This window comes from Amborella trichopoda, chromosome 4 (genome assembly GCF_054954075.1).
Source record: "Amborella trichopoda isolate Santa Cruz 75 chromosome 4, AtrichopodaSantaCruz75HAP2 v2.0, whole genome shotgun sequence".
In the NCBI taxonomy this organism is placed as follows: Eukaryota; Viridiplantae; Streptophyta; class Magnoliopsida; order Amborellales; family Amborellaceae; genus Amborella; species Amborella trichopoda.
Window position 1 is genome coordinate 1,538,191 of NC_142339.1, and position 12,193 is coordinate 1,550,383.

Below are 12,193 nucleotides of genomic sequence, written 5' to 3' on the forward strand. Positions count from 1 at the left end.
GGTTACGAAACCGCTTCGTAGGGCGGATAGGCAAGCAAGAGCAGAGACATAAAAGAGGCGCCCTTTCCGCCAAATTTTTGACCATCGTCTTCCATCTGGTTGAGCGGGAACTCAAGGAATCTGATTTCTCTTTTTCTCTCTCTAGAATATGATGTCTCCCTCTCTGTAATAATGGTACTCTCTCTCTAGAATATGATGTCTCCCATTCTGTAATAATGGTACTCTCTCTCTATCTATCTCTCTCTCTCTTATTTTTAATCCCCAAGGAATTTCTCTCTCACTCTTTACTGACACGCTAGCTCTCTCCTTCTCTCTGTGAATCTTCTTTATGTTCTTCCTCTCTCTTCCGCCTCTCTGCTCTTTGAATGACCCTCTCTCTCTCTCTCTTGATGTTTGCCTGTTTATTATTTGTGTAATTTGCCGTTTAGGAGGGATTCGAAGTGATTTCTGGTTATACAGGTTTCTCTCTCTATTTCCACTCTTCCAGTTCTCTCTCTCTTCCTGTTATCTGTTTCTCTCTTACTTCTCTCTGGTTTCTGTGTGTGTGTGTTTAATACTCTCCGGTTTACTGTTTGTGTAATTTACGGCTGAGGAGGAATTCTGACTTCTAAGCGATTTCTGGGTATTTAGGTCTCTCTCTTTGTATTTCTCCTCTCTCTCTCTCTCTCTCTAATGCGCTCCTCTGTGTTTACATTCTCTCTGCTATTTCTAATGTTTTCCTTTTCTATTTCTTGTTTATTTACAGTTTAGGAGGAATTATTGAGGGTTTCTGGTTAGCTTCTGCCTAACGGGTTCCACTAAGGTAGGATTGGTAGGGTTCTCTATCTCTATTTTTCTTTCTATATTACTCTCTCTCTCTCTCTCTCATCCTGACTAGTGTTGGCTCACAGCGTGGGAATTACAGTTTGGAGGAATTCTGAACGATTTTTGTTCGGCTCCTCCAATCCTCATTCTGCATGGGAGGATTGGTAATTATGCTTTCCCCTCTCTCTCTATCTCACGCACACACTAAATTACATGTTTCTATAGTTTGCTTGTTTAGAGACTGTTCCTTTATAATGGAGCACTCTCTCTCTATAAATATATGTCTTCTCTTCTCAATTTCTATTGTTTTGTTTGTTTAAAATTTGTGCTTTTGTAATGTCTCTGTTTAATTTGGGATTTTATATTTCTATTATTTTGTTTGTTTAGAATTTGTGCCTTTGTAATGCTAGGTCTCTCTCGCCCATCTATTGTTCTCTCTCTCTAACACTTGTCTCTTTAGCATTGAAGTTTTGATGCTTTGGCACTCATGCATTCACAATTTTGAAGGATTTCATAGGCATTTATTGTCAGATATCTGTAAGGGGAGGTTTGGATTAATAGGCGGCATCAAGTTGAGAAATGGTAAGGTTTTAGTTTATTCTACTGCTTCTGTTGCAATTTAGTGTGGAATGTTTCTTCGGTGCAAGAATTAAAGCAGTAAAGTATTTGCTAAAAAAGTGGTCATATTTTGCTAACTTTGATAGACAGTGGTTAGTCTGCTTATAGTCATTGTTATTTAAAATTTGATTGTTAAAACAAGATTTAATAAGAATGAAACAAGAGTTATAGTAAGTTATTACCATGAAAACAGTGTGCATATGTTATGTGGATTTATAGTTTTCAAAGGCTTCATAACCCACTATCCACAAATGTTGTGGTTTCTAAGGAGTATTTCTGTTAACTGTATGAAATAAAGCTTTTGAATTAGTATATCACACAGTTTTGGTTTTATGCCCTTGCTTGAATGAGGCCAATTACGTGTAAATGGCGCATGTTGTAGTTGATTATGGCTTCTTTGTTTAGTTTTATAATAAAGTGGATTTTTTTTTTGAAGGGCTCCAAAATGAATGTTCGGAAGGGAGCAAAAGTTTGGGTCGAAGATCTTGATCTTGCTTGGGTAGAGGCTGAAGTTGTAGATATCACAAATAAACATGTTATTGTTATTACATCTCAACGGAAGAAGGTACGCTTCACATTTTAGGTTTACAACCAGTGTCTTAAAACACAGAGAGTTGACCAAGATAAGTCACCTCAGGACTGATGGTTACTTGGCCTGGGACTTGTCCTAGACAAGTCACCTTGGAATTCCATGTCGACTAGACCCAGGACTTGCCTGAGACAAGTTACCTCGGGACCCTAGTGGATCCCATGAAAATGCCATGAGACTTGCCCGAGTCTTACACTTTTTGGGCCTTTACATGCTTTGCCTTTTGGGGCCTTTATATGCTTTTCCACAATAGACTTGACCGAGTCTCTACAAGATTTAGCCGCGTTGACCCTCTTGACTTGGGCTTGTCCCCCTGGTGAGTCCTTACCCAAATATGGGTTTTAAACATTGGTTCTAAATTTTTTAATGTGCAGTTTTTGTTGGAAGAGGATATATATATAGTCTGGAGAATTTGTTAAGTGTGGAGCAATTAGATGTTATCCTTGGTTGTTCTCTGAATCAAATGATATTTTATAACATTGGAGTTGGTCAAAGTATTGATTTTAATGTTTGTTTTGGTAGTTTAATTTCATGACTCCGAAGCACTGATAAATAAGGAAAGAAAAGAATGAGTTTGAAGTCAGTCTTTCTACATTTTGACGGCTCCCTCTTATTTATCTTTTGTTGGGGACTTCCTGACACAATTATTTATCTTTTATTGGGGACTTCCTGATCCAAATCTGGGTTTTAAGCACTGGTTATAATTTTTTTAATGTTCTGTTTTTGTTGGAAGATGATATATGTAGTCTGGAGAGTTTGCTAAGTGTGGAGCAATTAGATGTTATCCTTGGTTGTTCACTGAATCAAATGATATTTATAACATTTTATGAGTATAAAGCACTGATAAAGAAGGAAAGAAAAAGAATGAGTTTGAAGTCAGTCTTTCTACATTTTGAAGGCTCCCTCTAATTTATCTTTTATTGGGAACTTCTTGACATGATTTTTTATTTTGTAACAAACAATTGCATTAATTATCAACCATTAAGGATTGCAATAATTATATTTTCCTTCTTCTAAATCCAATCCACCCCCTTCGCCGTCCTTCACCCAAAAAAAAAAAAAGTTCCATTCCTTACCTCTCTCCCTTTTGGAAACATTTGCCCGTTACATTCCTATTCCATATGCATTTTTGTAGCTTTCAACATCTTCATCAAAGGTGCATCCAAGAGATCCGGAGGCTGAACATGGTGGGGTTGACGACATGACAAAATTGGCTTATTTGAATGAGCCTGGAGTTCTCTATAACCTTGCAAGACGTTATGCTCTCAATGATATTTATGTGAGTAGTTTGCACATTTGTTGTTTTCTTTTTTTATTTCGTCTTCTTGCCATAAACATTTTGTTCAACAAGTAAATGAAACTTTTAGAGTGGGTGCCATTCTCAAGTTTCGTCGTATTGAGGTATTGAATCTGTTCACTGTCACTTATAAATTAGATTGGAGACTCTGTGATATTCATACTTATAATAAACTAATTTATTTTTGACATATTTATTCTAATTTGTTTCTTCCTTTTTGCTTTTTCTTATTTACTATGCAGACATATACGGGGAGCATCTTGATTGCTGTCAACCCATTTACAAAGCTTCCTCATCTATATAACACTTACATGATGGAACAGTATAAAGGGGCCCCGTTTGGAGAGCTGAATCCACATGTTTTTGCTGTTGCTGATGCATCATACAGGTGTGCTTTCTTGTGGTTTTATGACGGTAAAGGTAATTTAATGATCCTTTTATTATAGGAGTCTTTAACTTGATTTCATGCTTTGATTTTATCCTTCAGAGCCATGGCGAGTGAAGGAAGAAGCCAATCAATATTGGTTAGTGGAGAAAGTGGTGCTGGTAAGACTGAGACAACAAAGCTGATAATGCAATATCTGACTTATGTTGGGGGCCGAGCTGCTGGTGATGACAGAACTGTTGAGCAACAAGTTCTTGAAGTATGACTCTCTTATCTCTTGAATGATCACTTTTGCTTACTGCATTTATCTTTTGATGCATGCTTTTTCTCTAACTTTTTTCATGTTGTGTTCGAATAGTGTTAGGGTGATAGTGATGGTTGATCTCCCTTGGGTTGTAACAATTCATGTTTTGACTTCTCTTTGGCATTTATTATTCTGGACTTGCTTATTGCAGTCAAATCCCCTTCTCGAGGCCTTTGGTAATGCAAGAACTGTTAGAAATGACAATTCGAGGTAAGGTCAGTTGCTTTCTTTATTAGAATCATCTGGAATTTATTTATACATAGTTTTATTTACGGTGCACTCTTCTTTCTCTTGACAAACTTCAATAATTGGTTCCCAGTGACTTATTGAAAGAACCAAAAGTAAACAGAGAGTTGGTATGTTCTCTAGCAGTTGCAAAATTTTAATCTGGCAACATATGATTTTGTGCAAAATATCACAACTTATTCGAAATGATCGTCCACATGACAGAGGTTCCTAGAGGTCTCTCAAAGTATATTGTCGTTTAGTAATCCCAAAATTTGCAATCTATCCGTCATTAAGTGGATCGTACTCATTAAATATGCACCCATGACTCTTTAGAGAGCCTTGCCTTTGATAACATAAACAGAACAATAAGTGATTTGCATGCTATTTTTAGTTGTTGTTTGGCATTCTCTTATTGTAGATCCAATTCCAATATTGATTTGCACGTTTTTTTTGCTTGCTTTAAGGTATCTTTATCGGGCTGTAAAATTGTATGGGGGTCTTTGTCAAGTTGATTCTGACCTGTTATTTCCTAGGTCGACCGGGACTTGGAATTGACCAATGTTTTAAAATTCGGCTGCCCAGCTGCCTAGGCGGCTAAATTGCTGCAATGCCTAGGCAGAACTTAGGTGGAGCACCTAGGTGGCTTGCGTCTTGGCACCCTCCTAGGCGCTACAGTCAAGGCGGCTGCCTAGGTGCCGCCTTGATGCTGGTTGCCGAGGGTGGAAAAATGCCTTTGACTAGGGTAAAAATTAGTAATACCCCCCCCCCCCCACTAAAACCCCCACAACCCAATCCTTGGCTGTCAGAGAGATTAAAACTCCCCAAAAACTTCGAACATATGATTTATCGAAAGATCGATAAATTTTTGATTGTTTCTACTTCTTCCAAAACAAAGGCAATAATTCATTGGTGTTTTTGAAGCTTCTAGTAGTTGACTTTGAGGACTTTTGGCTGCCCAATAGACGAGGTTTGGACCGACATCAATTTGATTTTGATATTGTTAAAGCATTATCCTATTTGAATAAGTGTTATGATTTGTTTTTGCTATAATGTATTATGTTGTGAATTATTTGTCTTTTTCTTTTACGTTTTTTTCGTTTATGATATATTTACATGTTGGTAGTTGAAAAATTGATTTTTTTTTTGTGATTAATTGAATTTTTTTCTGATTTGGATGATGATATTGGGCCCATGTCGAATGATTTTATGAATAGTTGATTCTTTTTTTTGTACAATGTCATGTTTTGATATTCTATTATTTTTGTTTTACTTTAGTTGATAAATTAATAATTTTGTTATATTTTAGTTCTTATTTGAAATTATATACGATTACTTTTTTCAGATTGACATTATATACTCATCGTTTCTCGGGACTAGGGTGTCAATAAAACTATCATCTTATATCTTCATTTAAAACTTATATCGAGTTTCTTGTTATATTATCATTTAAAACTTAAACTGAGTTTCTTATGTTTTTCTTCATTTAAAACTTATATCGAGCATTCATTTAAAACTTAAGGTCCGTTGTTCTGGGCTAGGTGGCCCCCCAAAACGCTTAGGTGCCTGCCTGCGATTTCTTTAACATCGGAATTGATTTACTAGTTTTGGATGGTGGGGTCTAGAGCTGGGCCTGATAATTAGTTGGGTCACTTTGACTTAGTTGAAATTTTCTCTTATAAAAAGTAAATTGGGGTCCTAGTCAGGTTGACCATACCCAGACCTGGAGCTAGCGAAGTTAGCGTCTAGGTGGACTTGGACCTGGACCCTGCTTGGATAGAGCTTAACCCCAACTCACTAGGTACAGGTGGTTGTTCTGGATCTAGACCCTCTTGATTGACACCCTTAGATCTTAGGACTGGGATGGCTTATGCGGTTATTACCTTTCCATCTAGGTTTTTTGAGTCATAGATGCTGGGATGTCCCTTCTTAGGGCTAGTTCAAGGGTAGCAGTTCCTAGGGCTAGGGTATACGAGGAGGGAGCTTCCGTTCAAGGTAGCGTTACCGATCATCTCCCCCCGAGGGGCTGGGGGGGGGAACGTTCCTTTGATAACTTAACCTAGGCGGTGATCCTGCTCTAGAATCTCACTTTTGCTTTTCGGAAAATGGATCTTTAAAGCATATCTATTTTTAAAATTTGGGATCTTGATCTCCATCATAGGAGATCTAGATCCCCACCTTAAAGTCCAAGAAAACAACCAAAATAATGATTTTTAAGACAGTTAGCAATGCAATTATACTTTTAATATAGTTGCATTGCTTGCTGGCTATAAACAAAGAGATCCCTACTTTAAAGAGTATGTATATCCTAGACTATATGCCCTTTAAGTTTAGGAGAAAGATCCCTAAGAGGTTGGTATTGAGATCCGAAAAGGTTGAGATCTGGATACCCAAAAGTTTGGGATCGAGATCCCTAACATTTAGGGGGTCGCGAAACCTTACATATGCATTGTATGAAGAAAGCACCCACAACCACAAGGATTTTCTAGCCTTTTACAAGCCCCTTGCTCTGGATCCCTATCCAGCTGCCAATCCCAACAACTATGATTTGAGTGGAAAGGTTTTCTCATGAAGCTCCCCAATAACTCGTTCGCCTCATGTGGATACATTGGTGATAATCGGCCATCAAATTTCACTAAAATAGGAGGTGGGACTATCTCTAGGTTGTTTTAGCCTAAGGCTTCCCATGAAGAACTCATTTGAGCCATTGTTGTACTATTTGCTTTCTGATGAATCTTTGGTTTCCTTCATGAACTATTTGGTACAAGAACTTCAGACCAGACTGTACTAACACATTTCTACCATGCCAGAACTAAATTGTCAACATTTCTGAGAAGCGCACACGCACACAAAGCCTTTATGTTTTCTTGCTATATAGGATTATTCACAAAAGTTTAAAATCTATCTTTTTTTTACACACTGGGACTGTTTACAAGTTCCATATGGAATTTATTTTATATCGTAACTTCTGGTTGTCCCAGCAGAAGTGAGAGCAATTTGAAGCGATGTTTATTTTGATTTAGTGTATCCTGCCGTGTTTGAAACATGTATAATGGGGTCTATAGCAGTAAAAAAGAAACAGAGTTACCTTATTACTTCCTACTCTGATGTCATGGACTATGGGTTTCTAAAGTCCATGGGTTTTTAATTTTAGGATATTTTTCTCTATTGTTCTTTAAGTAATAAGCAGTGCTGGGGGTATTTATTGATTCTACTGTTAAACTAGTTTCACTTTTAATAATGTTCACTGCCCTTCTAAACTCAGGCACCGTTTTCTATGGGAATGATTAATATATGTGCTTTATCTTTTTATTGCTTGCCTATGTTTATTTGTGTTTTTTTTGTGCATGAGTGCACAATGAATTTTCACTTGCTTACTGGATGATACTTTGTTTATTCGTTTCTTACATTCTGTTTATTCTCTCCAGTCGTTTTGGCAAATTTGTTGAGATCCAGTTCGATGCAAGTGGCAGAATATCTGGTGCTGCAATTAGAACTTACCTTTTGGAACGGTCTCGGGTTGTGCAGATCACTGACCCTGAGAGGAATTATCATTGCTTTTATCAACTATGTGCTTCACCGAAGGTATTTATTTGCTGTGAGTGATTTTCCTTGCATTAGTTAGGTTGTCATGATATATGTTGTTTAAGGGAAAGTTGCATGGTGAAAATCAATTGGCATTACTGTTGCTATTTTGCATGCCCGTTCGTTTTTAGAATAGACAAATCTAGTCTTATGAAGTTTATACGAAGTAATTGCCTACTTGATTATGTTGGCAGCTGAAAGGTCAAGTAATGTGTTTTATTGAGAATTAATTTGCAGTTCAGCTTATGTTTACATGCACTCCCTATTTCACGAGTCTTTATCAGTTATAGTCAATACTGTGTTATCTAACATGTAAATGCTCAAGGATTGATGGGCAATTTGTTGATTGGATTTTTCCTGCAATCATAGATGCTGGTTTTATTGTTATGAGATTACAAAAGTCATATATGAACTTTATATGCCATGGAAAGGGATGCCATTTATTTGATAAAGGGATCTGGTTAAAAACAAAAGAAAGGGGGTCCACATCTGTGGAAAGCTATTGAATTGAAAGTGTTCTAGGTGCTCGGTTCCCCCTTCATTAATTACAGGTGGAAGTTTCCAGGCAAGTCCTTCCCAGCATTCATGGCGGACGTAAGACCATGCGAGTGAGGCGGTGCCTACAACGCCAGGGGTTCCTGGCCGTGCAGGTGCTGAGACATCTGCTTCAAGTTTTATGGTGGCCGAGAACAAAAATGGCATAAAAAATAGTATGATTTTCAACAAGATAGTGCTATTTCAGTTTCTGTTTCTTTAAAAGAAAAAGAAATGAAGAAAAAAAACTGGTGTATGCACACTACTAATTTTATGTCAAAAAGTTATACCATTTGTATAGGTGAGGGTGTGTGATTGTTTGTGTGTGTGCGTGCAATGATACACTGTAAGTGTGACATTACATAACCATGCAAAGAATCTAATTGAGAATACATTTTTCCATGTATATTGACAACATCATCAGGGATTCAAATACCACAATACCCTTGCCTAAGGTTGACAATGACCCCATGTCCACACACAAAGTTACTAAAATACATAACTGCATAAAACAATTGAAAATCCAAGTTTAAGTGCATATTTATGCCCCAAGAGAGAGATTAGAGAGGCTTGGGGACTGGAATATCACCCTCTAGCCCTTCTTCTTCTTAAAAGGGTGGAAATAACTATTTTAACCTTAACCTTCAGGTAAGGACATTGTCTGCCCTTTGCTGAAGTTGGTTTGAGGCCGCCTAGGCAGAGACCACCTCAGGCAGTCCCACCTAAGGTGTGCTGCCTTAATGTAGGTGGGTGGGTTTGTTCCATCCTGCCTGAAATGGCCAATTGGGTGTAGAGGCTGCTTTTTTGTAATATGCTAGGTGGGAATCTAAGTAACCATTCATATAATGCGTATCAATATCCATAAATATTTTGAAGATACGCAGTGATGTAAGTATTAATTAAAAATTCTTGGATATTGATATATTCATATTTTTGTTCATATGTTCTTTTGCGTATATTTTTTATATTGTATTTATGAGTATGTATTTGTAGTGCTTATGGAAGTTCATCCAAATATAAGGACCTATACATCACTATAAATCTCTAGACATATTAGTCCTTGTACATTTTCTTTTTCTGTTGATAATTCATGAGTAGCTTGTGATTTTTTTTTCCTGTTGATAATTCATGTGTAGCTTGTGATAATGCATGAATTATCAACAGAAAATAAAAATCTCTGGACATATTAGTCCAGGGACTGTTAAATTGTGATTTTTTGGACTGAAAGTACATCACAGGGAGTAAGACCACATGAATATAATTAAAAATCACAATTTAACAGTCCCTAACTAATTTGTCTTGGCTAATCTCTCAATGCTTGCAAATTGAAGTTATGGAGGAGCTTGCCTATACTGGTGTCAATCCTTGACTCTCACTGCCCACCCATAATTATCATTTCAGTTATGCATTTTTTCCTGGAATTTTCCTTGTTTGTGAAATTTCACAATTAATGCTGAAGGTGAATGAATGCCTAAGTTTGCCACATTGAGTATATAGAAGCCCTTTGGTTTGTCCATGCAACGATGAATCCTCTGAATATGGTTTTCTGCCTGCTTGATATTTTTGAATTTTGAATGACTGGAATTTGTATGTCACTTCCACTCTTCAAAAATGTTTCTATGCTTACAATGTTTCGCCTAATGTCTTCAATTTATTTGTGTATGTGATGGAATGATTAATAGTACCTTTGTATTTAGTAAGTAGATTCCTTTGCCTTTTCATCCTCATTGGATTTCCTTTGGAAAGGTGCATGTAATTCATTGCCTGTGTTTTAAATGTAGTGTTTTGATGTTTTCTTCATGCAAATGTGCTATTAATTTTGTTGTTGATATATTATTCATGTCTAAGGACACAGAAAAGTACAAGCTGGGCCCTCCGAATACTTTCCATTACCTAAATCAGAGCAAGACATATGAATTAGAAGGAGTGAGTAGTGCGGAGGAGTACATAAAGACAAGAAGGGCGATGGACATAGTTGGTATAAATTTCGATGATCAGGTGTATATTCTTTCTTCTTAGCTTGCAAATAAAATGAGATTCTGGTTCTTGGGGCCATAAACACTGCCTTCTCGTGCCTGCTTCCTTTTGTTCTAGTGCTTATCCTTTCCATTTATAGGAAGCCATTTTCCGTACGTTGGCGGCTGTTCTTCACCTTGGAAATATTGAATTTTCACCTGGAAGGGAGCATGACTCGTCAACTATTAAGGATCAGAAGTCTAACTTTCATCTTCAAACAGCAGCTAGTTTATTCATGTAAGGAACTTTACATGCACAATATATTGGATGTTCATTTCTTGGATCCTATCCACTCCATTTCTTGGATCCAATTCTTTACTTAAGAGTGACCACTGCATGATTCTTCACTAGTTGGCTTGTCGCTCTGCCATGGTGGCTTACAATCGTGATCATAGGAAATCATGTGATTACCCTTTTCATGTTCCTTCCCAGCTATTAGCTATCAATGAATTTCATTTGTGCACCTAAACCAAGGATTAATAGTCTGGCTAAAATCTCATTTTAATGTTGATGCCTTATTTCTATATATTTCCTGAAACAGTTGGCTGTAGGTTATACGCATAAATCCATTATCGATATAATTGGTTTTCTTTTCATTAGGTGTGATCGTAAACTCTTGGTTGCAACATTATGTACACGCTCAATCCAGACTAGGGAGGGAACCATTGTGAAAGCGTTGGACTGTGCTGCAGCTGTGGCTAGCCGTGATGCCTTGGCAAAAACAGTTTATTCTCGTTTGTTTGATTGGTAAGCATGTTTTTTCTTCTTCATGACTTACATGAATGCCTAACAGTATTTTGAAAGCTTCTCTCTTTTAGGCCAAAGCCCATGCAAACAATGACATGTCCTTATGTTCGACATCTTGGTTTTATTTTTTGTGTGTTGCAGGTTGGTAGAGAAAATTAATAGATCTGTTGGGCAAGATCCGGATTCTAGAATGCAGATAGGAGTGCTGGATATTTATGGTTTTGAATGTTTTAAAAAAAACAGGTTCCTTCTGTGATCTAATTTATACATACAAGCTTGCAATTATCTCTCCTGATTTGTGTGCATCATGTTGTAGTGTTTTCCTTCCGTGGGTTAACTTCTTTTGTGGGTTAACTTACTTTTTTGATATTCTAATAGTTGTGAGTGTAATTTTTACTTGTATTGAGAAACTGGTTTTGCAGCTTCTGGAAGTCACATTAAACCTTGGCAACCAAAACAAGTTTACCTTTGAACATGTAAATGCATCTGTGATGTGTGATTTTTATAAATTGAACTTGGGGCTTCTTGAGCGAATTTAACTCTTGGAACTGTAGTAGCCATCTCTCATAAAGCACATAAACCAGTTGAGTTGTTAGTGATCCTTACAAGCCGAAATTTATGGTGGTTTTGATCGTTCCATTTGGTGTTCTTCAAATTTTTTATTGGTAACTGTTCAGGCTTTTTTTTATTATTTAGAGCTGCTCTTCTTTTTTAATCATTAATGTCACTTTTTTTTTCTCCCCTTTGCATGATAACACAAACTTGGTGCAGTCTGATTAATTGTATTTCTTGACTATGAAGAGCACAGGGATGTTAGTAAAAGCAAGTTCTATGTCTGGGTAGTTGTGTCAATTGCCTCTCTAGTGAAACATATGGACACTCCAACTAACCTCTCTTTGGTGTATCATGATTGGTATCCCTTCATACCAAATGTTTGTTATCTCTAGCTGTTGCTTTTGATCCTATTAATGAGTTAAAAGTATAAAGAAATAAAATTTACTGGTGAAATTTTTGTGTATATAATTTTTTTTTATTGTGGACAATCGGATGCAATGTTCTTATGTTCAGCTGGACCATGAGGGCACCTGG

The 12,193-nt window shown here is 36.9% G+C and overlaps 1 protein-coding gene across 20 annotated transcripts in view; it reads left to right on the plus strand.

The window, feature by feature from the left end:
• Positions 1 to 908: 908 nt before the first annotated feature.
• The window catches only part of XI-I (myosin), a 48,821-nt gene continuing 37,536 nt past the window's right edge, over positions 909 to 12,193 (plus strand). For 4 of the 20 annotated variants that reach the window (XR_016053741.1, XR_016053742.1, XM_088864245.1 and 1 more), the window contains exons 1-12: positions 909 to 968; positions 1,312 to 1,386; positions 1,859 to 1,987; positions 3,147 to 3,290; positions 3,551 to 3,696; positions 3,796 to 3,952; positions 4,149 to 4,207; positions 7,651 to 7,807; positions 10,190 to 10,339; positions 10,458 to 10,594; positions 10,958 to 11,104; positions 11,246 to 11,347. Coding sequence is in view for 18 of the 20 variants with exons in the window: in XM_088864245.1 (XP_088720371.1) it covers positions 1,384 to 1,386; positions 1,859 to 1,987; positions 3,147 to 3,290; positions 3,551 to 3,696; positions 3,796 to 3,952; positions 4,149 to 4,207; positions 7,651 to 7,807; positions 10,190 to 10,339; positions 10,458 to 10,594; positions 10,958 to 11,104; positions 11,246 to 11,347 (1,331 nt within the window). In the remaining 2 variants the exon portion in view is untranslated. Of the gene's footprint in view, positions 969 to 1,264; positions 1,387 to 1,858; positions 1,988 to 3,146; positions 3,291 to 3,550; positions 3,697 to 3,795; positions 3,953 to 4,148; positions 4,213 to 7,650; positions 7,808 to 10,189; positions 10,340 to 10,457; positions 10,595 to 10,957; positions 11,105 to 11,245; positions 11,348 to 12,193 lie in introns of all 20 variants that reach the window. The other 16 variants (XM_088864258.1, XM_088864260.1, XM_088864251.1 and 13 more) reach the window with 11 other exon arrangements.